At 42.9% G+C, this 27,063-nt stretch overlaps 1 protein-coding gene across 1 annotated transcript in view; it reads left to right on the top strand.

Annotated features, from left to right (window-relative positions):
• The window catches only part of ABCA12 (ATP binding cassette subfamily A member 12), a 201,577-nt gene that overhangs the window by 157,508 nt on the left and 17,006 nt on the right, over positions 1–27,063 (top strand). Inside the window, exons 39-47 of the mRNA XM_084830130.1 lie at positions 1,277–1,331; positions 2,652–2,829; positions 7,600–7,715; positions 10,582–10,741; positions 15,516–15,784; positions 17,976–18,195; positions 18,816–18,925; positions 21,605–21,749; positions 24,094–24,228. Of these exons, the coding sequence (XP_084686256.1) occupies positions 1,277–1,331; positions 2,652–2,829; positions 7,600–7,715; positions 10,582–10,741; positions 15,516–15,784; positions 17,976–18,195; positions 18,816–18,925; positions 21,605–21,749; positions 24,094–24,228 (1,388 nt within the window). The remainder of the gene's footprint in view (positions 1–1,276; positions 1,332–2,651; positions 2,830–7,599; positions 7,716–10,581; positions 10,742–15,515; positions 15,785–17,975; positions 18,196–18,815; positions 18,926–21,604; positions 21,750–24,093; positions 24,229–27,063) is intronic.

Below are 27,063 nucleotides of genomic sequence, written 5' to 3'. Positions count from 1 at the left end.
TATCATCTGCATATCTGAGGTTGTTGATAATTCTCCCGGCAATCTTAATTCTGACCTGTGATTCATCCAGCCCGGTGTTTCTCATGATGTACTTCGCATATAAGTTAAATAAGCAGGGCGACAATATGCAGCCTTGTTGTACTCCTTTCCCAATTTTGAACCAATCAGTTGTTCCATGTCTGGTTCTTTCTCTTGCTTCTTGACCCTCATACAGGTTTCTCAGGAGACAGGTAAGGTGGTCTGGTACCCCCATCTCTTTCAGAATTTGCCAGAGTTTGTTGTGATCCACACAATCAAAGGCTTTAGCATAGTCAATGAAGCAGAAATAGACGTTTTTCTGGAATTCTCTTGCTTTCTCCATGATCCAGCGAACGTTGACGATTTGATCTCTAGTTCCTCTGCCTCTTTGAAACCCAGCTTGTACTTCCGGTAGTTCTTGGTTCGCATACTGCTGAAGCCTAGCTTGTAGGATTTTGGGCATCACCTTGCTGGCATGTGAAATGAGCGCAATTGTGTGGTAGTTTGAACACTCTTTGGCGTTGCCCTTCTTTGGAATTGGAATGTAAACTGACCTTTTCCAGTCTTGTGGCCACTGTTGAGTGTTCCAAATGTGTTGGCATATTGAGTGCAGCACTTTAACAGCATCATCTTTTAGGATTTTAAATAGCTCAGCTGGAATACTGTCATCTCCGCTAGCTTTGTTGTTAGTAGTGCTTCCTAAGGCCCACTTGACTTCACTCTCTAGGATGTCCGGCTCAAGTTCAGTGACTGCACTATCATGGCTATCAGGGACATTAAGATCTTTCCTGTATAGTTCTTCTGTGTATTCTTGCCACTCTTCTTAATCTCATCTGCTTCTGTTAGGTCCCTGCCTTCTTTGTCCTTTATCATGCCCATCTTTGCACAAAACGTTCCCTTGAGATCTCCGATTTTCTTGAAGAGATCTCTAGTCTTTCCCATTCTGTTGTTTTCCTCGATTTCTTTGCATTGTTCATTTAAGAAGGCCTTCTTGTCTCTCCTTGCTATTCTCTGGAACTCTGCATTCAGTTGGATATATCTTCCAGTTTGACCCTTAACCAGTGATATAAAGTGACCAGATCATTCACTGGGCAAATTATTATAGCAAATACTGTAGAAATGCCAAATTGTATGTCTTGCTTAAGGTGAAGTACCATGGTATTCAGTGGCAGAGGTAATAGCCTGTTAAGCTCTCTGTTCTTCAACTTGTACCTGTATTCAATAGTGAATCCTTAAATGAGCACTGTTGTTCTTGTAGGCATTTCGGTCGTTGCTCATCCTTATCCTGGTGGAGAGAGTCAAGAACAAGCCATGTAAGATGTTTATTTTGTAATTTCTCTCTTTATAAAATTGTAAGAGAAGCACCAGCAGCTGAATGTCTGTTCTAGATCAGCCTGAAGCATAGTCTGGACTACATTACATGCTAGTCAACTGGGTCAGTCACTGGGTCATAGACAATACGGAGAGGCTAATGCATTGAAGGAACTGAGGATCAGTTGGTTCCCAGAACTGAACACCTTACAGGGCATCCTAGATCAGTTTGACCAGCACTGAAGAGAGGTTGCATAAAAACACCATGAGATCATTTTAAATGTGTGAAAGTGATGGTGGGGGAAGTGGCAATAGTTTGGGAGCACTTTCTCTGTCAGACATGTCATGTGTACCGCAGTCTTTCTACACAGTCTTAAGTCCCAAATTGAGTCTCTTTCTCCTAAGCATACTGCTTTCTACTACAATGGTTCAAAAACATCATGGCTAAGAAACTGTGTTTCTCTAACAAAAGTTTGTTCTTGTTCAGAACCTATATGTGCATTTAGGACCCAGACTGACCCCAAAGATTCCCCCAATTTGGTATGAATTAGGGCCAAACTACATTACATGCCCAATTTTATTATACTTCCTCCCAACTTTTTTTTTTTTTTTTTTACTAATAGCAGTCACTGGAGGAAAAGCAATGGTAGGGCTGCTTAACCCCTTTCTTGTCATGGTACCTCTCAAAAATCATAGTGTGAGGGGTGCAAATTTTGAGCAAATAAATGGCAGAAAAGGAAAGGGTTAAACAGCCCTTCCTCTCCACCCCCATATGAGTCCCTTGCTCCCACTTTCAGCCTTCAGGGTCTACTTTTAATTTTTAAAAATATATCATAGAGTTAAAGAATCTTGGAACTTGGCATCTTGTATAGTTTTGCTCTGAATCCCATTTAGATTTAATTTCTGTGATACCTAGAGTCTGACCCCCAGAGGCGCTAAATGTCTGATCTGGCCATGATGGCATCGATGCACGCTGTAGCTACGTCTTGTTTAGGTTACTGCAACACATGTTCTAGGTGGGGCTACCTTTGAAGGCTGTTCAGATTCAGAAACCAGCTGGATCAGAATGCTGCAGCCTTACTGTTCACTGAGGCCAGTAATAAAGAACATGTAACAACAGTTATACTGGCTGCCCTTTTCAGTGGCTGTGCCCAGACCTAACGAGGGAGTCTCGTCTGTCCCGCTTATTGATGGCCACCTGTTGGCATGCCACCAGGGCCCACTGACCGAAAGCAGGCCCACCGGGGTCATTTTGCCCATGGGCCCCTCAAACCTAGGGCTGGTGCTGTCTACATCATGTTGTTTACCTTTCTCCTCTCCAGGCTTAGTAGTTTACTGGATATCATAGTCTCCATGTCTGTCCTGATTGGCTACTCCATCACAACAGCCAGCTTTGTGCTTTATGTGGTAAAGGAACATCAGACCAAAGCAAAACAGCTACAGCACATCTCAGGCATTGGTGTGACAAGCTATTGGGTCACTAACTTCATTTATGACCTAGTAAGTAGCTTATCTCTTAAATATTATATGAAAAATGTTGAATGATGAAGAGCAGAGTGGAAACTGTGTCATGAAATGCAACATTTAGTTTTGTCTTGAAGATGATGATGATTTTGACTCACATAGGTCTATACTAACTTTGGGTAAGGACATTTAAAATTTTTTAGAATTAGAACTATTGCAACATCTGTATGCTAAGACGTGGCCTTTTTTTGTTGGACTGTACTATATGCATAAAGCTCAGCACATTTATAAAAGATCAGTGTGCTATTAAGGTCAGGACTTCAATTTATTTTTAACTTGTAGGCAGAAAAATTGCCTTTAGGTTAAATTGCAAAAAGGCAGAGGCAAAAAGGCAGGTCTAAAAGTCATCCTGTGGTATGTATTTTGTTAAGCACTATGAGTAATGGCTACCCATGTAAGGGCAGTTTTGTGTGACCTTGCCTTCTAAACGCTGCCACAGAAAACCTCTGCTCATATTAGGGGAAGTATTCACAGCTAGGCAGAAAATTTGCTCAAAAATACTCTGAACCATATTTTTCAAGAAATATTTTTCTTTCATAATCATCACTGATTCTGAGACAATTTTTTGAAGCTTTCCCTCTTTTCTTGGGTTAGGTTACTTTCTTTTACATTTGCTCGACCTCAAAAAATAAATATATTTTTAAAGATTGGAAACATTTCACAGATTCACAAACCTGCATTGGCAGAAACAAAAATTAAGTTGGGGTGTAACACAATTAAAACATAGCCAGAATAGAATACACTTGTTTTAGTCACCCTTCAAAGATACTTTTCTTGTCCTCAGAGAAAAGAGCCTGTAGAGAAGCACCTGTAGGGAAGGATTTGATTGGAACATTAGGCCACAACTTAGATATAATTTGCAGCCCCTTGCAGCTGTATTCCTGCAACTCTTATGTCATGTCTATATCTTTGTCCCTCAGCCTTTGAATTCATTAGGAACTGCACTTGGTAACTCTGACAATAAGGCAATTTAGGGTGCAATCCTATGGTCGTTAGACAGTGTCTAGACGGCCACAGGATTTTTCAATTTCTGGGAACTGAGCTTGGAGCCAGGGCTCTGAGCAAACTTCCTAGAGACCTGACTCCCTGCCCCCACTGCTGCTGCCTTGTAGGCAGTATGGTTTGTCCCCGGCTCCGCGCTTGTAAGAGCAGTGCAGAGTGGGTGAAAAGGGGGTGTTTCTGGGGGCGGGGCAGGGAGGAGACAGCGGAAGCACCATTATGATGCTTCATAGGTGCCATTGAGCCTCCCCTCCCCCCTGCTCTGAGGCACCCTGGTTAGACGGCAAAAATTGGCCATCTAGCCGCTAATGCAGGGTGGCCAAAGCGCGGAGGAGAAGATCCCCTCTGTGCTCTGCCCATCTTGCATTGGACAGTCGGCCACCTCTTTGGAGGCAGCTGACTATCCCCATAGGATTGCGCCCTTATGAACTAAACGTATTTTCAGTTATGAACTGAGCCTTGCTCTTATACAAGTGAGATTCAGGACCTCTTATTCTGATAGCACAGAATTCACATATACAATGTTTGTTACTCATTTTTAAAGCTCCCTGTACATCTGTGTAACGTTAAAATGTTTAAAAACAAGAGCAAAAATACAAATAACAGGCAACATTCTCCACACTCACCACTCCCTGAGCAGTCTAGATAAAACAAATATCTAAGGGCAGGGCTATAGCTCAGTGGCAGAGCTCCTGCTTTGCATGCAAAAGGCCCCAGGTTCAATTCTCGGGATCTCCAGGTGGGGCTGGGAAAGACTCCTGCTTGAAAACCTGGAGAGCTGCTGCCAGTCAGTGTAGATGTTACTGATCTAGACAGACTGTATAAGTCTGGCTACATATAAGGTAGTTTCCTAATTAAAATGATATAAACGTTGCAGAAAACCAGAGCTGAATTAATATAAAAAATAGCACATTTACCCAATGCGTAATGCAACTTATTGGTGGTTCAGCAAAATTAAAGAAAGGTATCCAAGTTAATTTTTAAAAAATCCACTAGGCTAGCCTGATTCCCCCTTACTCCCACCGGTTGAGTTATTCCCCACCCCCAAAAGTTAAGACGTGCCAAGCCCTGAACCAGTTTTATAACTTCAAAGTATCCAGTTTTCAGCAATATGTGGAAACGTTTTTTGTTTTGACATAGTTGATATTCCAGCACTGGATCACGCCTCGGTTAGTTTTGCACAGCTTGTGGCAGAAGCTGCATGCGATCGCTTAAGGGCTGCATGATCCAGTAAGAGAGCAATCCTAATATCCTGTGGCCCTTAGACAGAGTCTGGGGGGCCATAGGATATTTTGGATTTCTGGATCCGAAGCCAGAGACAGCGCTCTGACCTTGGATCCAGGAGCCTGAGCTCCCTCTCCCCCTCCCAGCCAGCCAGCACAGAGAGAGCCATGCCAACTGTCTTTACAAGCTTGCAAATGCAAGCTCAGAGAGGAAGGAAAGGGGTAGCTCTGTGGGTGGGGAGGGAAGGAGACTGGGGTGGCCGGTTTATGAAGAACCCTCCAGCCGCCCCAACCTCCTTCCCTCCTGCTCCGCAGAGCCCCAGCTAGATGGGCAAAAATGCCTGTCTAGTGAAAATGCTGGGTAAGAGGAGCACGGAGGCTCCTCTTACAACTCCCAGCATTCCCCAGCCAGCCATGTTGGCTGGGGAATGCTGGGAGTTTTAGGATTTTTGTTTGTCTAAACTTGCATAGGACTGCGCCCTAAAAGATTGCTTTTCAGCGCTGTTATGAAAGCCCTAGCAAACCTCAGATATACCTGGAAGGTGGTTGAGGAACAGGGCAGGTTGGCAGTGGTTGCCTAGATTGTAGAGGTGGCTGGGGATGATGGGAGTTGTAGTTCAACACATCTGGAGGGCACCAGGTTGGGGAAGGCTGCTGTAGAGGGAGAAAGGGGGCCACGAGAGCTCAGCAGTGCATTTCCGTGGACTATATCCTTATTCTGTCCTTACAACACTTAACAAGCTACAGACAAATTATTAAATAAGACTGTGTTGTTTTCTCATGTGGGTTGTCACAAGCCACTTCTAGTTAGCCTGTGTGTGTGTGTACGTGTGTGTGTATCTAAGAAACCACACAGCGTTGGTTAGACCTGAAGAACTACCTAAACACACTGTTCTGGCTTCGACGTCGGTGTAACAGGCCTGCCTCTTTCACACTTTGGATGCTTGCTGTGAAATGGGGTATTTATAAATCATCCAGTCGAAAGCGTCCCAGCGATCTAACTGAAATCAATATTCAGCAGACTGAAACTAATGCAGTGATACAATGCAACTTGATACTTTTCAGTGAATCCCTGCTGGCAGACAATCCTCATTCCTAACTAAGGGGAAAGACTGGGAAGTCTTGAGGCTGTTGCCAATTAGAAGCTGGGTTAGTGTTCAAGTCACTTCACTTTGCCCAACAAAAAGAAGAAAAAAAACATTTAAAATAAAATCTGAGGTAATTTCCATACCAAGATGCAAAAATAATATTTCAAAAGGACCAAGAGAAATATAGAGCTTTGATCCTCATCTGGGTATGGGAGGGAAACCCACCTCTTTCTTCTAGGCTGTTTCCAGATGGTAGCCAACCCCACACAGCTAATGGCAAAGGGAGTGGGAGGAGAAATGCCAAATACTATGGTGTGTTTCCCAGAATGGCCACTGTTTTGTACTATGCTGCCCATTCTAATTCTCTTGGTTAGACATTTGGCCCTTCAGCGATCAACATGGATATTGGCATCTGCATATGGTTTGCAAAGACCCACACTCCAAAAGTCTGGGAAACACGGTTTCAGGGCTCACTGTACATGTACACGAACCTCCAAAGTTAACATGTGACAATGATGAAGCCTCCACCGTCCCCTTTCTATATGTTTTGGCTAGTTCCATTTCTAAACGTACGGATATGCCACTGTCATGACTGGTTGACCCCTATGCGATGTAGAATGCGTTAGCATGAATATCATACAAAAATTGGATAGTACCTTTAACATCTCTGACAGGTGACACAGCTTCCCAATCCCAACCCTTTTTGTGATGTTATAAATATGTTTTATTTCACTTTATTTTACTTCTTTCAAGGCAGAATGTATTTTTGTTGTACTACCCAAGTATGGGAGCAGTTACGCTTTATAAGACACCCCCCCACCCCCTGTAAACCCCAGGCCCACACCAGTAAGTCTGGAGAGAGACAGAGAATAGTTGAAGATGGTTTTAAAGAGGGAATGGTTTCTCACAATAACATATACACTCAACCCACTTTTGCTTCTGGTTGACAGGGTTTGCTGGCTTTGCCCCATTTCAAAAGCTTGTTCAACCAGCGGGACAAAAGGAATATACATACCATGGATAGGAATGCCTCTCTCAAACCACTTTCAGCTCTCTTAAAAAAAGTATTTGTCTGACTCCAGATTAAGGCTACCTGGGGCCCCTTTTCTAAAGGAACTTTTAAAACATGCATGCTTCCCGCTGACACTGAAGTGCATATCTCTGACAGTGCTAACCAGAAAGTCCCGTGGTTTCTAATTGTCTGGGTAACCCTATATGTGGTGGTGATTCAAATTCATGTGAGTGACTATAAACAAGCAATATGAAGTGGTAATTAATCCAGAATTAAACAATTGTGATACTGTATGTATGCCCTAAGGAAGCATAGTATTTTTCATGCAATAGAAGCCAAATCCATTCCGTGCGTAATCTGCATGTAATAAACGGGCTTAGTGTTCACTTTACAATAATCAGTTGTAATTATAATCATTCTGCAGGTTTACTTTCTGGTACCCGTTACACTCTCAGTAGGAGTAATTTCAGCTTTTCGGATACCGGCGTTCTTCAACGACAATAATATTTTGGCTGTATTCCTACTTCTTCTCCTGTTTGGGTAAGGCTGTAGTTTAGTTTAACTTAACCTGAATTTAACTCCCCTCCCTAGCTCCAGGCGTGAGCAGAGCTGCCTAACTTTAGGGTTGCCTGTCGTGTGAGTGTCCTAACCCTATGGAATTATGTTATTCCTGGATTTCACAAAGGAGTTTAAGAACATGGGTAGACTTCTCCTGGATCAAACCAAGACACCCCATCTACACAGGGCATATTCTCCAGTCCTACAGCATCCCCAAGACAACCGTGGCACATGACGCACACCCCTCTCCATAGCAAGCGTGGTTATTCATGCTGTAAAACCTGATTTTTTGCAAACTGGTTTTCTGATGGATTTTCCTGTCACAGTGGCTTCAGTGCGCATTGGGAGTCTGTGTGACCTGAACTGCCTTCGGTGTGGGCTGGCTGAGGGGAGCAGTGCTGATCGGCAGAAGGGAAAGTGGCATTATGAAAGGGTAGACCTGAGGATAGGAGTGGACAAAACATGTCTACTCAGAAGTGACTCATTCCCTCGAAGAGAGAGAGAGGGGTTGGGAGAATCCCTTTGCCTGCTTTTTCTGAAATGTCCAGACCAGCAAATGTGCTTATAAGTTTAATGAGTTTAAAGGGCGATCGCCCCCAAAGCAGCCTTCTTCCCGCCAAGAAAGGGTAGACAGAAGGGGGGAAGTTGGCTGAACATGTCTAGTTGGAAGTAATTCCTTCTCCTCCATTGCACTTCATTGAACAGTGAACACACAAGTGAGAAGACAGGCAGGGAGCAAGCCTCTGCTCATTCATTGCCCCGCACCTATGCAGTTGATGACATTCAGTTCTACTCATGGAACTCCGCCCACCCAACCCTGAACTAATGTGGTTTCAGGTGCCGTTTGCCCCACGCACACAGGTTTTTAAAAAATGTATACACCACTTTACTGGCTACCTTTTGCCCCAGGAGGAGCAAACCTGGTTTCATGGAAATCCAGATTTAAACGGAATTGCCTCAGAAAGCGTCTCCGTGTAGATGGAGCCCAAGGCTGTATTTATTTCAGCAGCCAGTTCCCAGCTTTGACCAGCCAGGTGTTTCTAGAAAGCTCACACGCAGGGAGTGAATGCCACCCTCCTCCCCTGTTCTTTGCCCTCCAGCCATTGGAACTGTACAACGTATTCCAAATGCAGCAGCACCATTGATCTGTATGAGGGCATTCTGATAATGGCCATTTTATTTTTTGCCCTTTTCCTGATCATCCTTAGCATGGAATTAGCCATTTTCATCATTAATGCACATGGACCTTCTGGGCCAATGCCCATGCTGGCTGGGAATTATGGTGGTTGCAGTCCAACACATCTGGAGGGCACCAGGTTGGGGAAGGCTGCCTTATTTCCAGTTCCACAATCCCTCATTCACCTTTCTGCTTGTCACTGGGGTCCTGAATGCCAGAAGAGCACTGAGGAGAGAGACTTAGAGACTGACCTGTGTCCAGGGTTCAGCTTACTGGACTTTCCAAATATCAGTGTACTCTGGCCTGTTCCATATTGTTGCCAAGTGCTGCCACTGGCCATGATGAATCCCAGCCCCAACTTGTCCTGACCATACACAGCTCCAGTGCATGGACAAGGGTTTTGTTTTCAAGAATCAGGTGGGTGGGGCGCCAGTTTCCCTGCTAATTTCCTTCAGCATTTCTTCGTATGCTCTGTACTTCACATCTGTTATGGCCTTTGTAGCTCTCAACTCAAAATAGATTGTAATACTCATTGATGCTGCATCATGGTTGCCTGCGTTACCAACTGAGCATACAGGGCCTCAGCTAATACCACCTCAAACTTCTTCTGCCTTTTGTTTCATTGTGTTTCTGAGTCATAATTAAATGAGAAGTGGTTGCAACACCTTCCTTCTTCTCAAGGTGGTAGAACCTATTCAGGCTGCAGATTTAGATAAATTACCAGGAAATGAGTCTGATCTATAAGAACACTAAAAATAAGGGTTACAGCACAGATGGAGAGATGTCTCTTGTACATTCTGAGCAATCTGTTGACTTTGTTGGTTTTTGGTGAAAGTGACCGGGACATTTTGCATATTTTCATGCTTTTCATGGCAGTCTGGGTTGAAGAATTTAGGTCTGGAGAACTTAGGTCTGGAGTTCGTAGGATGTTGTTTAATCCATGAGTGCCCCCACCCCAATTGTGGAATATTTCTTCTCCTATGAGGCCCATGTGGGCAGCAAATTTCAGCCTCATGATGCTCTGTGTCCATGGCTTTTTCCCTTTAATTTCAAATTTTATTATTGTGTAAGAAAGAAAGATCTCTTAGAGCATCATTATAATGTTTTGGACATAATCCCTGCTCATGCTTGCCTCCCATCTTTGTATGTGCCCAGCTATGCAGTGAGAGACAAAAATTATCTCTGTATATCTGTAAAGCAGGGGAAGTTCTTCTTGCTCTGTCTGTCTGTCTGTCTGTCTCTCTCTTAAATGATTTTTGTATATTATCATTATATGCTGCCTTGCAGACCCATTTGAGTAGAAGGGCAGGAATGAATGAATGAATGATTATGAATGCCAGACTGAACTCTGTTAGTTACTAGTTAAATAAAATAAATTTAGTGACCACTCCAACTGAGGTCAGCACAGAAACAACAGAATTCATGCCTCATCTTTTTGCCCTTATTACGTACTTCAAGAAAACTCATGGTCAGCATCAGGAAGTTTTACTGTCCATTTGTCCTTGCCAAAGAAGATAAATGCAAAAAGTCCTTTTTCTTCCTAACCCATACAGAACAATCAGCTCACATAAAATTTAGACAAGAAGTGCCAGTCAAGTAAATGAAATGCTTTGCTGGTATTGATGGTCATTTGCTTTATTGTACTTTCTGTACTTGTTGTTGATGTTGCAGATATGCAACATTTTCATGGATGTACTTGCTGGCTGGAATCTTCAAGGAAACCGGAATGGCCTTTATAGTTTATGTCTGCATCAATTTGTTCTTTGGCATCAACACAATCATGACTCATTCAGTTGTGTTTCTACTTTCCCAAGAAAAGGCCACTGATCAGGTAAGGACCCTGTGAGCATGCCATTCCCTCCCTTTCATGCATAGCATCTGTATCAGGGTGCAAATTCCACATTTTCTGGAATTAGAATGAATTCATGTTTTCCCTCCAGAAAATAAAGCCATGGGCCGATGAAACCATTGTGGGGGCAGTCATATTTTTTTCATGTTCCTTACCCATCCATGCATAAAATGGGGGTGGGCTCTACTTTTTACATTAAAGGGGTGCTTGGGGGAGAGGAGCTGAGCCCTCGCCTGCCTTATCTCCTCATGTCATGTTGTTTCAAGCACTTTTCTTTACAACCTGCTTCACTTCCAGTAGTGGAGCTAGTCAGGGACAAAAGAGCCTGAAGCCACAGAACATGGGGAGGAAAACTGCAGGGGGTGGGGTGGGGGTGGGGGATAGGACACAAGGCTTCTCCATAAGGAGCTTTTATCCTACTACTGAGATTGGTTACTTACGGAGGTTTGTGGGTCCTTTACATGATGTCGTTATCCTCCAGGGCATCTCCTGAGCTACATGCACTTTATCCCATTTTTAAAAGATCAGAGATAATGACCTATCAAATTACAGTGCATTGAGTTCCCTCCTGAAAAGAGGAAATCCTGCGATAAGAGGAGCTAGACCACAGCACCTTCTAGTGGCTGTATAATAAAACATATACAAGAACGCAGATAAGAGGGGAAAGGGGGTGGGGGGAGGGAGGGAAGCAGGTGTAAAGGAAGTCCTGAATTTAAAATGGAAGCAAAAGCCCCAGTAAAGTTGCAGGATTTTAGCCTGGTGTAGAAATGGTCAGAGACAGAGGTTCACCTCCCCTCAGCTTCACATCACTTTTGGTATAGCAAATAGACTGCCTTCTGAACTGAGCTGCTTTAAGAGAAGCTCAATACAAAATTCTATATAGATGTATTTGAACCCCTCAAAGGTTAAATAAGATGTATTGTGCTAATACATTTAAGTGTTGGATGTGCAAATGCTGAATGAGCAGATTTGTATTCTGTCTTGAGATTATGTCCTAAAGTTCAAATATATTGTCGTCAAATGATACAAGTTATTCCGCATATAATAGCGGTAAGATTGAAGTATGATTCCTTGACAATTCTAACTATTTGGAGGAATGAACTTTCAAGTCAGGGAGTGTTTCCACCAGGGATTTACTCTGAGCCAGCTGCATGTTGAGGTCGTTAGGGATACATGACGTTGTGGCCATCCAGCAGCCACCCTGGAGCTTATCAAGGAAAAACCGGATTTCCTGAGACTGCTTAAAGTCCAATTCTTTTCCTTGGGTTCTCTCCAGTATAGTTGCTGCATGCCCCAACCCCGACATTTAGCATGCCCCAACCCCGACAGTTTACTCTTGTACTGAAATGGCAACCTTTCTTTAGCAAATACAATCAGTACTTTGATCTGTAAAGACTAGATCCTTATAGACGTGCTGTCTACTTTTTAAAGAAGTGAAATCATATAACAATTGGTAGAGTTACTTCCTCATGTCTAAATATAACAGGAGATTACTCCCACCATAGTAAAACTCTGGTGATAGCAAAGGCATAAGTGAGCCTTTCCCCCTTCAAGATAAACAATGTTTTATAATGGAGCAGCTTGTCAGCTTTCATTATGGGCATAAGTCTTTCCTGAATATGCATGCATTCAGCATTTTCGTTAATGGCAGTCGATCAGTAAAACAACGAAAGGAGGTTACAAGATATTCCTGGCCAAAAGCTGGCAAGATTTGTTGATTGACACTGATATGTCCCTTGTAGGTGTCAGGCTACATGATCTCCTCAGAATAATTTATGGCATATCTGACTTGCTTAGTACAAATGTCAAGTGCATTACTCACTCTTCATGACAAGAAGTCTAGGTGTTAGGCACAAAGACCAACTTTTCACTACTTGTCAGATAGTATTTTCACACATAGCCTTCTTGAAACAGTTGTACAGAGTTTGGCGCAGGTACAGCCTGAACAATCTGCAGCACTAGATTGTTGTCTGCTAGCTGACCTGAAACAGAACCTTTCGGTGTAAATGTGTGCTGAAAAGTAGTTGGAATGGAGGGGCACTACAAGCTATACACAACCACAGCAGAGCAACACTGGGTAAACTGTTCCACTGTGCTCAAACCCAGATTAACTTGACCCAGACTTCTAGGACTGGCTGCCTTGAGTCCCAGTATTGGGAAAAAGGCAGGATATAAATATAAATATAATAATAATAATAATAATTTAACCTTGATTACTTTGATCCAAGCTACACTTCTATAAACTTAGATGCGTAGTCTAGTCACTAGCATCTAGTGTGACTAACAATACAATCGCATGCATAATTGTAGCTTGGAGGTCCTCCTGCAGCCATCTTTGTCACTGGAGGTTCAGGGGGCCTCAGTGGCACACAGTGCCTTCTATCACCTTTGTTTCCTGGCTCAGCTATGCCCCTATCTGGACAGGAGTAACCTGGTTTCACTTGTCTATCCTCTGGTAACCTGCAAATGATATTACTGCAATGCACACTGTGTGAGGCTGCCTTTGAAGATGGTTCAGAAGTTGCAGCTCATGCAAGGTGTGGCGGCCAGAGTGATAACAGGGACCAGAAGTTCCGAACATACAAGAATGGTTCTGGCCCACTTGCACTGGCTGCCTGTATGTTTCTGAGGTTGATTCAAGGTGCCCGTTTTCACCTATAAAGCCTTACATGGCTTGGGACCGCAGTACCTGATGGAGTGCCTCTCCTGACACAAATCTACCCGTATGTTACACTCAACATCTAAGGTCCTCCTCTGGGTGCCTCCTTCAAGGGAGGCTCGGAAGACAGCAACAAGGGAGAGGGCCTTCTTGGTGGTGCCCCCCCCCCCCGACGAGGCCCACTTGGTGCCAACATTGTTATCTTTTCAATGCCAGCTCAAGATCTTTCTCTTTTCCCAGGCATTTGGCAGCATATGAGGAGTTTTAATTGATACTGGATTTGTCACGTTATGGTTGATTGCTCAAAGTTTTTAGATATATGTTGTCTCTGTGTATACTGTCTGTTTGTGTGTTTTTATGTACATGGTTTTTAAACTTTGTAGATTGTATTTTTAATGTTTTTAATCTTTCTAAACTGAGCAGAGAGCTCTGGCTATGAGGTGGTATAGACATGTGTATTGTTATTGTTATTCAGAAGTAAGTCCCATTATTTTCAATAGGGGTTTACTCACATGTAAGTGTGTCTAAGGCTGCAATCTTAAGCATATTTATTAGGGAGTAATGCCCAGTGAATTCAACGGGATTTCCTTTTGAGTAAACATACTTAGGAATGTACTGTAAGGTATGCAAATGACAAGCTGTAGCTCTATAGTTATGGGTAGGCTCAGTCTGAAATGGCCTCCAAGGAGAGTGTGGCTACTTGTTAAATCCACCATGTGATGTGAAAAACAATCACACCTAAGTCAGACATGTAAGAATTCTGGGCAGGCAGAGAAAGCCCAGAGAGAATGACAGAGTAGCTGTCCACCTTTCTCCATCTGTTGTTTACCCATGTTTACGTTCTATCTGCTTAGCAGCTAATTGTCCCTTCTCTTCCCCCTCCCAGCACCTGTGGAAATAAAGCTGCTCAAGGAGAGATAATGTAAGCAAGGGAGGGAGAAAGGCAACCAGGAGCTCTGCCTCTACTGCATCCTCCAGTTTTCTCTGCTTGTCTCTGGAGTAGCTCCAGATTTCTCAGCAGGCAAAAGCCTGGCTTACATGTGTCTATTTTTCACATGGTAAGTGTAAGGTATAGCCAGGCTTTGAGTTCTGTGGGCCAGAAGACCTATTCAGGCATCACCTAACGTAGCAAACACAATACGCAAGCCAGGACAGGGCCGTGCCGAATAGCCCCACCCCTGACATTGTGTGCGCCACATGGCTCCACCCTCAGTTGTCTGCAAGTACAGTGTGAACATCTGCAGGGGGAATGTTCAAGCCTACAGCTGTCCACGTGGGGCCTTCCACATGATTCAGAACCCCGACAGGGCAAGCTTCCAAATCATGTAGAAGCCTCTATGTGTACAGCTGTACTTGCGAAGGCCTGTATGCACGGTTGCCTGAGGGCAAAGCCATATGGCACATGTGGTATCAGGATGCAGGGCTACTCGGCTCAGCCTCGTCCCCTCTTGTGTACTGTGTTCACTACTTTAGTTAACCCCTGAATAAGGCTAGAGTAAAGCAGCCTTTCCCAACTTGGAGCCCTCCAGGTGCATTGGCCTACAACTCCCATTGTCCCTAGCCAGCATGGCCCACCATGTTGGCTGGGGATGATGGAAGTATATTCCAATGCATCTGGAGGCACCAAGCTGGGGAAGGCTGGAGTTAAGCTTGTATGCTGGGAAAGAGGCAAAAAGCTGCCCTCTAAGGCAGGGAGCAGATTAGGCCCTTAACCTAACATGGCCCTAATGTTTGGCTGTTCACCTTTTCTCAGCTAAGTGAATGGCTGCTATTGTGTGCATCATTGTGGTAGGGGGAAATCTGCCCTATACTGTTGATACTGGCTGGCTGGGCCTCCACTGAGAAAGGCCCATAGATTAGGAGGGGGGCCACTGTAAGCCTAGATGCGACACACACGCACCTACCTACCAACCAGGGGGCCTCTGGAATATACAGCTGCTCTCCTCCACCATTCTCCACCAGCACTACTACCACTATTGTAATGATGGACGTTTTGCTATAAAACTCAGTACTTTATCCCGTTTTTTTATGATGTACGGCACATTCTGGAACCAGAGAATAAGCACACAGTGACCAAATATCCTTTGTTTCTTTCAGGGCTTGAATGACCTTGCTGAAACTCTGAGGCATATTTTCCTGATGTTCCCACAATTCTGTTTTGGATATGGATTGATTGAGCTGTCACAGTACCAAGCCCTGATTGGTTTCTTAAAAGCCTACGGAGTGGTTTATCCTGACAAAACATTTGAGTTGGACAGGATAAGTTCTAAGCTGCTTGGGATGTTCATCCAGGGGACTATATTTTTTTCAATCCGCCTCTTGGTCGATGATGGGTCATTTCAGAAAGTCTGGTATAATGTATTAGAGTAAGTGACTCCCCCAAATCACAAATGGATGAGTTGACAGGGAGCAATTTGTGGTACATAGAATTGTTGTGATTTATTGTTTTTCATTAATGCCAGGGATGTGTAAGATGCTTTGGCAACACAGCTGAAAAGAAAATGGGGGCCATTTATGATTAAATTGTGATTATGGTAATACCGAAGTGGAGTTTGCCCCACTCAGTCAGTCTTCCATTGCAATCTGCCTTCTGTGCATCAAATGCACAGGAACTGTCTTATCCCATATTGCGTTATTACATAAGAGGGAGGGAGTACCAATATCAAGAGAAATTAAAAAAAACACAAAACAGATCCACAAACCAGTTTAAGCAGGTAGTTTTTGGCTTTGACTTAACCCCATTTTGGCTGCAATCCTATATCTACTTACCTGGGAGTAATCAAATGAAATGGGACTTACTTCTGAGTAGACATGTATAAGATTGCACTGTTCATATGATCATGTAGCTTGAGGAAGATGTTGTCCCATTGAAGTCAATCAAGCCTATGCATGTATACCTAAAAGTAAGTCTCACTGAGTTTAGGTGGGCATAATCTCAAGTAAGTGTACATAGGATTCCAGCCTTAAGTGGTTAAGTGCAAGAATTCCCTGCTTAAAATGGTTTGTGTGACTGGTGATGTGACTATTCTACAGGAGGTAAGGTGGCAACTTTTACTTTACCATCTTGTTTTGCAGTAGGAGAAAGCAAGCGTTCAAGATACATAAATTATATAACTAGGGAGAACAGAAATGGTAGCTATTTTCACCTACATAGAGAGTTATAAGCCTTTTCAGATGACATACTCAATGAACAAGTGGAGAGGGGAGCAGGATTGGGTCAGGCAGCTCCTTTCTGAGCTCCCTGTGTTCGATTCGAAGTCTGAACAGAGCTTAGCATACAACACACATAGCCCTGCAACTAGTCCACATGTACGCTATGTTCACACCTTCAGCTAAATGTGTAAAGGCTGTGAGCAGTGGGTGCAATGCCAATCTCTCCCGCCTCAGCTTTGTGCAGCATTCAGTGAATGTGTGGAAAAGGTTAGTGTTGGGACATAATCCAGCCAGACTGAAGCATTTTTAAGTTGCATAGCTCTCAGTAGCAGAGTCAACCACATGCTTAAATCTCTCCCACTGAAATGAATGACATTTTGCCCTACTCTGATTGGACTGGTCTTTTTAGGTACTGATGGAAAGTGGTTTGATGGCAAATTTTTAGGCATTTTAGGAAGACAGTGGCCCACTCACAAAACGTCTAGTATTTCAAACACATATTGCCTTTTAAAAATATATGTATTGACCAGCACTACATCAGTGAGCCATCGTTCATGCCAGAAGAAAAGCCATCATTCATGCCAGAAGAAAATGCTTATCCAGATGGCTCAGCAAAGAAGCGCCCTTGGGCTTCATTGCAGGCCAGTTTATACCCATGATGACTGTGAATCCCAATTTTTTTTAAAAATTTTTTTTCCACAAATGATTGTTTTTGTTAAATGCACAAATTGAGCAAATATATTATCAAATATACTTTCATAATAGAACAACGTTTAACAACAAGGTGAACAGTTCAGGCCTCCAAGCCTTGTTTGAGCACACAGTGATCAATGAATGTAGCTTATAAGAAAGTAAGGAGGGCCCTGCTGCCTCCGATCCATCTGCCCTTATCTAGTCCAGCATCCTATTCAGCCAAAGCCAGCCAGATGCTTCCAGGAAGCAGGGCATGAAGGTAACAAATTTTCTCCTGTTTTCTGTCCCTAGCATGCAGTTCTGAGAGACACCCTGACTCTGAACATGGAGAGTCTATCTATTTCTCATAGCTGAGAGCCATTGATAGACTTATACTCTATCCATTTGTCTAGTGCCCTTTGAAAGCTGTCTAAGCCAGTGGCCATCACAGCATTTTTGGTAGTGAATAGTACGCTATGTGAAGAAGTCTTGTGACAGAGCCTTGGGGAACATTTTGAGGGTCAGGGTCCAAAGAACATGTTCATTTTTTATTCCCAAATTCTACTTTGAAGGCACAAGAGTAGATGTCTTCAGTAAGCAGCTGTGTTCCTCTTGTGAGCTATTTATTTATTTATTGGATTCATACCTCCCCTTCAACAAACTCCCGGGGCAGCTTGCAAAGAAACTAACACTAAGGAGATATAACTGAGTACTCCTCCTTCACTCTGCTAGATTCCTATTTAACAAAGTACATGGCAAGCCACCACTCCAGCTGGAAGCCACTGATGATGAGGAGGAAGACAAGGATGTTCAAGCAGAAAGGGAGCGAGTCACATTGGGCCTAGCAGACTGTGACATGCTGCAGCTCCAGAATCTCACCAAAATCTACCATCTTCCCCACCGAAGGATTGTGGCAGTAAAAAATGTCAGCATTGGAATCCCAGCAGGGGAGGTGAGCCAGTAAAACGAAAACACTACTACTACTGCGTTGGGATACATTCACAGATTGGCTGGCTGGAGCCCAATACTGAGTATTTGGGGAGCTGTTTATTCAGAGCTCTCTACTACCCAGTGTTTTTTTTTTTTTTGTAATCAGCAGCTGCTCACCCAGACTGCAGAAAGCAGTAATGAAAGTGGGCTTTCCTCACTCCAGATGCCCATAATGTTACACCAGGACTCTAAGCTGAGAAACAACTCCAGTGTTTGGGGTGGGGGGAGCACATCAAAAACCTCTAGCAAGTTTTTTTTTTAAGTCCAAAAACTAGCACGTACAGAGAAGTATGGAGCAGAAGGATTTTGTCTTTTTCCTCTTGAAATTGAGATGTTAGTGCCATTGTTTGAATATTAATGCATACAAACACCCACACATCCTTTTGCTGAAAGCCACAAGTCACTTCAAGATTTCAGGGTTGTTGTTTTTCTTTAAAAAAAATCTCATTTGAGTTAAAAATGATGCAAATATGAAATCAGATTTTCCATTTCAAATCCATTTTAACTATAGGTGTTTGGTTTTCTCAAGGAAATTATGAACGCATTATAACTAAATGTTGGTCTTTCCCTCTCACAATCCAGTGCTTTGGCTTGCTTGGTGTGAATGGAGCTGGGAAAACCACCATCTTCAAAATGCTGACAGGAGACATTGCGCAATCTGGTGGAAGGCTACTGGTGCGAGATGAAACCGGGTATGGAGGATTGATTTGTTTTCTGCAAAGAAAGATGAGCATGTTAGCTGAAGAAACACGTCCAATGGGGTATTAATTTGGATCAAAACAAATCTAATTGTGAAAACAAAAAAGTCATAGAGAAAGTGCAAATGATATGATTTTCAGTTACTTAGGTGAATCACTTTATCTCCAGTTTTTAGTGTTCTCCCCCTTTTATTAATGGGAGATTGAGGCAATGTGAAGCTTAGACAACAGTCTTATTCACACTTACTTGAGGGTAATGCCCATTGAACTTGGTTGGACTTGCTTCCAAAGAAACATTCATACAATCAATCTGTAGGTTTGTGCTAAGTCATTTGTAGGGGATAGGGGATGAAACCTATGTATCTTGTCCACTGCCGTAATCAATGGCGAGCCATTCTTACTCCTTGGACACTTACATACTTACTTAACAGTATCTTGTAATGATTGCAATGGGTCTTACTGCCTTGTAAACATGTATAGGTTTGCAGGCCTGGTCAGTGAAGCTCAGCATATCCACAAAACAGAAGCAGTGTAGGAAGAATTTACCATCAAAAAGTGCCAAGGACACTGCCATCAAAAAGTGCTTGATACTGACAAGAGAGAGAAAGAGACAGTAGGGTACACATCGAGCTTCTAAGCCACTTAATATTTAATCAACAATGAAGAACGCTCTACAACAAACACTGGATTTAGCCCCCAATTTTTGAACCCAGACATTTCTGCATTAATAGAAGTATAGCTTCCAAATCCCATGAAGTACTAGTTCCCCTCTACTCAGCACTGGTTAGGCCTCATCTAGAGTACTGTATCCAGTTCTGGGCACCACACTTTAAGAAGGATGCAGACCAGCTGGAGAGGGTTCAGAGGAGGGCAACAAAGATGATCAGGGGACTGGAAACAAAGCCCTCTGAGGTGAGACTGAAAGAACTGGGCATGCTTAGCCTTGAGAAGACTGAGGGGAGATCTGATAGCACTCTTCAAGTACTTGAAAGGTGTCACAGAGAGGAAGGCCAGGATCTCTTCTCGATCATCCCAGAATGCAGGACACGGAATAATGGGCTCAAGTTACAGGAAGCCAGATTCTGGCTGAACATCAGGAAAAATGTCCTGACTGTTAGAGCAATATGACAATGGAACCAATGACCTACGGAGGTGGTGGGCTCTCCCACACTGGAGGCATTTAAGACGAGGCTGGACAGCCATCTGTTGGGGATGCTCTGACTTGGATTCCTGCACTGAGCAGGGGGTTGGACTCGACGGTCTTATAGGCCCCTTCCAACCCTACTATTCTATTCTATGATTCTACTTCCGACTAAGGTCATATACTTCCCATGTATGTAACCTGGCCCCTAGAAATTTAAGCCCCAAGCCAAGAAAATATATTCAGTCTAAATGATGCAGGTCAGAAGAGTCCTCAAGCTTCATTATAGTCAGTGTCATCAGTCAAGAAAAAACTTGCCTGAACATCTTCAGGCCTGACCAAAAAGCCATCAAGAAGCGGGCCTGAGTCTGTTTGCCACCACTGTTGTCAGTTGGTACACCACAGCTCATGACTTATACTCTTCGGTTTTCCAGGGTACAGCTCATGCTTTTGAGCCTAGATACATTGGGGTGTCTCAACATGGGCCTCTGTGCAGATGCAACCTCAAGTGTGTAGAGGTCAGGGGTGGTGAGAAAGCCAAGGCAGAAGATGTCATTTCTCCACCACCACACTCCCTATGCATGCATTTCTACACACTTTGTCTGCACAGGACTTTGACCATGTCTCCATGATAATGGAAGGAGAAGCAAATGGAGGAGTGCTGGATTTTTAAAAAGGAATCAGCTTTGCTGTGATTTGGTCCACGCAGGGTTCCACGAGGGAGTGCTCCGCACTAGTAAAAAACACCGAACATACTTCCTGGTGGGGGTGGGGGTTGGAGTCATCTGACTGGCAGAGGCTGCTCAACCAATAAGAGAGGCTTTCCCCCCTCTCCCCCCATTTCCCCTGAAGGTCCAGATGCACCTGCATTTCAGGAGCAAGCCTCATTGACCACAATGGGAGTTACTTCTGAGTAGACTCAGATATGCTTGTGCTGGGAAAGGGGAGGGTACAGGGATGGGAAACCAGCCCCCTTTCTAACTGCAGGATCTCTATACGGAAGGTGCGAGGTAGTTACTTCCTAAGGCAATAAACCAAGGCATGGAGAATCACAGGTTTGGTGAAGTGCTTTACAGGCATTAAACTTCAATTCATGGAGATCTCTGTAAATTCTGATGTGGGCATTCAGGGGACAAGCCTCATTGAGCACAATGGGAGTTACTTCTGAGGAGACACTAATTGGTTTGTGCAGGGATGGGAAACACACAGGAAACACCCCTTGACCCGGGTCATGGTAAAAGGCAGGGTTCGCATACCTGAGGTCAGTGTGGGGGTTGGGGGACACGGCAACTATACCGAGGAGAACCCGACTGGAGGAAAGAATCAGAGTTTAAGCAGTCTCAGGAAATCCAGTTTTTCCCTGATAAGCTCTGGGGTGGCTGCTGGATGGCCACGATGTCATGTATCCCTAATAACCTCAACATGTAGCTGGCTTTGAGTAAATTTCCCCTTGCTTGCTTTCAGTTAACCTTAATCTTTAAGAACAGAAACCTTTCAGAACATAATAAGAGTACTTTGATTTTAAAATTCAGATCTTTGAATGATGTTGACGATGCACACTGGTCAGTATTTGGGTACTGTCCCCAAGAAGATGCCCTAGATGATTTGCTGACAGTGGAAGAACACATGTATTACTATGCTCGATTACATGGCATCCCAGAGAAACATATTAAAGGGGTAAGTAATCCTAGGGTGCATCCAGATGTACATACTGTTAGTGAGCATGTGCTGTGGAAGTGCACTCATTCTGCTTTGGTCAGATGTACGAAAAGCATATTAACATCAGGATTTAAAATGAGTGAAGTATTTTGATATCACTATAATTGTACTGGCTGCCAATATGCTTCCGGTCAGAATTCAAGGTTTTGGTGATGACATTTAAAGGCCTAAGCGGCTTGAGACCTCGATATTTGAAGGGAGCGCCTCTCCCTATATATGTCTGCCCAAGAACTGAGATCTGTTGGAGGGGCCTCCTCTGCATCCCACCAGTACGAGATGTACACTTTGGTGGACTGTGGGAGAGGGCCTTCTCTGCTGTGGTACCCCGGTTGTGGAATGCCCTCCCCTTGGAGGCCCCATTGGCGCAGACATTGGTCTCGTTTCAGCGCCAAGTAAAAACATGGCTTTTTACCAAAGCCTTTGAGGGATAAATGCATTCCCTAGCACGTTGTTTTAACTGTTTTATTGTTTTAGATTTTAACTGGTTTTAGCTTGTTTAATAGTTTAATATGTTAATAGGTGTTTAAATTATTTATTGTTTTATACTGTTTACATTGATTTTATCTGTATGCCACTCTGAGATCTTAATGATATAGGGCGGGATAGAAATGTTTTAAATAAATAAAATACATAAATACAATGATGTATTTATAGTCAACAACACTATGGTCTGTAACTCTCTAAATAAATAGTATCCATAATTTGTCTTAAAATTCTATTCAAAAGCTGGGGTTTTAAAAGAAATAGTTTCCTGAACATTCACTAACTTACAAATAATAAATTATAGTCTTACGAATCACAATAGAGCCACCCAAACTGACTTAGTGTGATGATTATGAAATGAAATTCAAATTGCCAGACTCATTTTGACCTCAGTGTCTTTTTCGGTGGCTTACATACAGTGAATAGTGACCTGGCTCTTCCAGAGTTCAATCAAAGACTTCAGACTTGGAATCATCCACAATGGTTCTCTTCAAGAGAAAAAAAAAATACTATTTTTCGGTCCGCCTGCATAAAAATAATGTCTATCAGTGGTTTCCAAACACACCTGCATAATCTTACTCACCATTAAGATTAGAAAAGAGTTTTCTAAAAGGCAAATGTGAAGTTTTGAACAGCAGATCTCCTCACTGAACTCTCAATAATCTTGATTCATAAGTCTGCATATAGTTAAGTGTAAGGCTGAAGATACAAATAAGCATAGCACCAATTATATATTGAGTACCTGATGCTACATTTGGCCTTAAGGAGGAAGGCTTTGCACTCACTCCTAGAACACAGCTATCTGATTTGGGCTAAATTGGAATGCTTGGTCTTCTATCTGGCCACATCAACTTTGAAAGGCCTCAGTTCCAGTTGTACAGCTATCTAGTCTTCTCCTCTAGATTGAGATGAGAGGAAATTTGTTAATCATGTTTGTGGCAGAAGCTGCTATACGTGGTGCTGCCTGGCTGGGAACTGCGGAGGTCGCTAGCCAAGTTCCTTCTTCATCCCAGAAGCAATTTTCAAAATTGAAAAATACATACACACTCATATCACAAAATGATTCTGCTTCTAAAAAAGAAAAGGGGAAGAGGAGATGAATATATATTTGCTTGAATAAATGTACAAAGAGCACTTAAAAAAAAAGGGGACAGCTTGCCTGAACCATGAACCATGGTGGGGAGGGGCAAAAGGCCAACAATCAATTCAGTAACTGGCCAGTATGTCTGACAAATGGACTGCAAATATTTGGGGGTGGGGGGGATGAGAGCCAAGCTCAAGCGGCAACAGAACCCCCACACACAAAAACACCTCGTTATGAAACAGCAGAATTTAACAGGAGGGTCTTGTGATGTGAACGCTGACCCCTTCTATCTGCCTATCTTCTTTGCCAACTGCAAGCTGGTGGAGAAGCTAAGCAAAGGCATACACTAGTTTTGTTGAGCACAAGGTGGCTATAAATATGCCGGCAGTTTTGTAGTTCAAGATTTACTGCTTAATTTGGCAAGACAGGATTAGCAAAAATAAGAGGGTTATTTCCGTTTGCTATAAATTTAGCAGTTTGATTTAAATGCATGCAAGTTTAAAATTGCTGATTAGCTATCACTGAGTCTGAGCTAAAAAAACAAAAAAAAAAGCAGACAGTTGAGAGGCAAAAGAAAGAAGGTCTGCAAACTGGCAAAGAAACTAATTTACCTAAATGTCAGGTGCCAATAGCGATGTTGCCATGTCCTCATCATTGGAACTCACTGGCACACACAATGACAACATTGCAGTATCCAATCTTTTTGTTGTTGTTAAAAATATATTATTTCCACAGATTGTACTTCAGCTTCTTTATCGACTTAACCTGATGCCCTACAGACATAGAATCACCTCGATGTGTAGCTATGGCACCAACAGAAAGTTATCAACTGCTCTGGCCCTTCTCGGAAAACCATCAATTTTACTGCTGGTAAGAAATTACAGCTTTATTGTGGTGGGGGGTGGGGTGAGGAAGACTTGTGATCTACATCATCTTTGAAGCCCTGCAGTGGCAATAGCAGCAGCAGCAACATGAAGGGAGACAGGATATTTTGTTAAAGCCAGAGGGTGTGCTCAGCATGCTTAGTCACAGAATGTATGTTCTGAACAGAAATGAACAGTGGGACCGGTTTGTTTGAGCTAGACAAGAAATAATCCCCACTCAAAAAGTGTTAGAAGTATTCTATATTCACTTATTTTAAAATTCCTTTCTGTGTAAGAAAAGAATCCATATTAATTCTCCCTGTTCAATGTAAAACACTCCACACTTTGCTGAGTGGTGAGAAGTTCTTGGGGTAGGCTAGGATTTCCTTTCCTTTGGATGAGAGAACACAGGGAATGTATGTCATCTTTGCAATATTTCCTTCCTTCAGAAATATAGAGGCCGCAGACCATAATGGAAACAAGTAAGACTCCTATATGCAGGCAGCACAGCCACTAATCCTGGATTAGATTTCACAAACAGAGCAGCTGCACCCCAAGGTTGCTTCACCTTCAGCCAACTCTCATTTAAAATGGAGACCGGCTCCAAACAATTTTCTGCCCCTCCCTCTAACTCTGAGCGGTGTCAGCATCTGAAGTTTGGATTACAGACCATTACAACCCCCATTAAGGACCATCAAGACTCTTCTGTTAAATCCTGGATATGCACTGAGGACATGTCAGTCAATCATCACCCCCTCTAATAGCAAACTCAGCTAGTGAGTGCTGACAGGATTATAGCCAAAACAGGGCCTCTGAGAAATAAGAGGAATGTATTAGTAAGTTTAGGATAATCCCAAGGTTTGTAGAAGCACAAAATGTTTAAAATGGAATGGACTATCCTGGAAGAGGGCATGGCTGGCTGGATCCCTGGAGGGAACACCCTACACTGCAACATTTGTTGCAGCAGGTCCCACTTGTCCTTGACTATTAGCAACCATTAGCCTAACAAAGGATCATCACCCAGTATCTATAACAATAATGAGGTCATTCTTTCTCAGCATTGCAAGGTATTCAGACTTAGAACAGAGAAAGACATCTCTAAAAATAACAGCATGTTTTTCTTTTAACATTTGCATGTTTTCATCTAAGTTTAGGTTATATTGTGCTCTCTCTTTGTCTCAGTATACATCCTGTGTATCTCTAGAGAAAGACAAGAACAGGGATAGGACAAACTCTGTATTTTGGCAGTCAGAACAAAACAGTGCCATTAAAAATATGATTTTACTTGTTTTACTGGCATTTGCACCTTCAGTTTTTGTGACCCGCCCAGAGAGCTTCAGCTGTTGGGTAGTACAGAAATAAATAAATAATCAATCTTGTATTATCTGTATGGCTCAGCATAGGTATGTTTAAAATCAGGGTACATATAAAACTATAGTACGTTATAGAGAGGATTCTTCAGGCTCAGTGTCCAGCAATATTAGTGCTCCAGTTCCGATTTCCCCATAGAAATATTGTTGCTTCACTTTGGCCCCTTTTTTTATTCCTTCCGCTATCCTCCCAGTACTGAGTCGCCTTTCACTCAAGCCCCTTCTTTCAAATTAGTTTCCCTCTTCTCCCCACTTTGTGTTTCCCATGTTATTTTTCCTGTCCTTCTTATCATATTGCCTTTCCACCTCAGAGACCCATATTGTTTGGAAGGATGCATAATTATTCTGTAAATGTCTCATCTTGTATTTTATATGCAAGCATACTGTACTCTGCTATACATTTTGTGCCATTTTATTCTGCAAACTGTCCTTTTTATTAACATCCACCCCCTTTGAGCAAACCTCCTGTAAGATGCAGATATATTAAATCCACAGGGGTAGGCAGGGGTAGAGCCAAGCGTCCATTCTAGAAACATCTGAAAGTCACGTTGGCAGTCAACATGCAGCATGTAATTGCCACAGCACCTGTGTGAAGGTCACAAAGAGCAGAGGCCAGAAGGACACAAGTTGAATTAATCCCTGACTTTGTCGTTTGTTCATTGCAGCTGTCGATGGATTGCTACCTTAACTAATTCTCTTCTCATATCAGCCAATTATGGGATGAAAAATTGGAAGTAACCAGCCTAGCGTACACATGCAGTCAGTGAAGTTGATGGTACAAACTTACCATCCATTTGTGTCTCCCGGAGGCAGGATGTCTACTTGCTGCCTTCGCTTTCTAGTCAGATCAGTACAAAAAGCTGTGTGCCTCACCCTGTGTTAATTGTCGGTGTTAGCAAATGTTAATATAGCAGCTCTTGATTATTTGCAAGATTTTTACTTCCTTATGAGCTTTCAGCTGCAGAAATAAACAGATTTCACCTGTTCAGTTCTGTTAGTGTTCTGTGGGTACACCCTGCCCCCCTGTTCTGTTCTACATGCCTTCCGGTTTAACTAGGAGAATTTTAAAAATTAATTTCAAAATTGGTGCATGTGCAGTTTACCATAGTTTTCAGTTTGTCCCTTTTTTCTTCTTACGGGTTGTTGATGTGCAGCAGGCAATGCATATGTAGTACATTGATTAAATCACAACACAGTACAAAAAGAAATATTGATATGCTTTGGGATTCCATTTTGTCCATTTCCCACAGCCAAGGAAAGCTCAACTGCACATATGAAGACTTGTGCACTCCTAAAGGATTGGGACCATTGTCATATAACCAGAGAAGCAACTTTTAGAGACCATCACCCAGGGGCATTGCTAGGTTCTTAAAAGATCCGGGGCACAGGCCCATAACAAAAATTCGTGCGCATGTATATATATATATATATATATATATATATATATGAATCTAAGTGCACGTCTAATATGT

The sequence above is a fragment of the Heloderma suspectum genome, chromosome 1 (genome assembly GCF_057233095.1).
Source record: "Heloderma suspectum isolate Gila_16-S chromosome 1, 16-S_ref, whole genome shotgun sequence".
Taxonomy (NCBI): Eukaryota; Metazoa; Chordata; class Lepidosauria; order Squamata; family Helodermatidae; genus Heloderma; species Heloderma suspectum.
The sequence above is the reverse complement of the archived record's forward strand: the minus strand, read 5'-3'. Positions and strand labels throughout refer to the sequence as shown.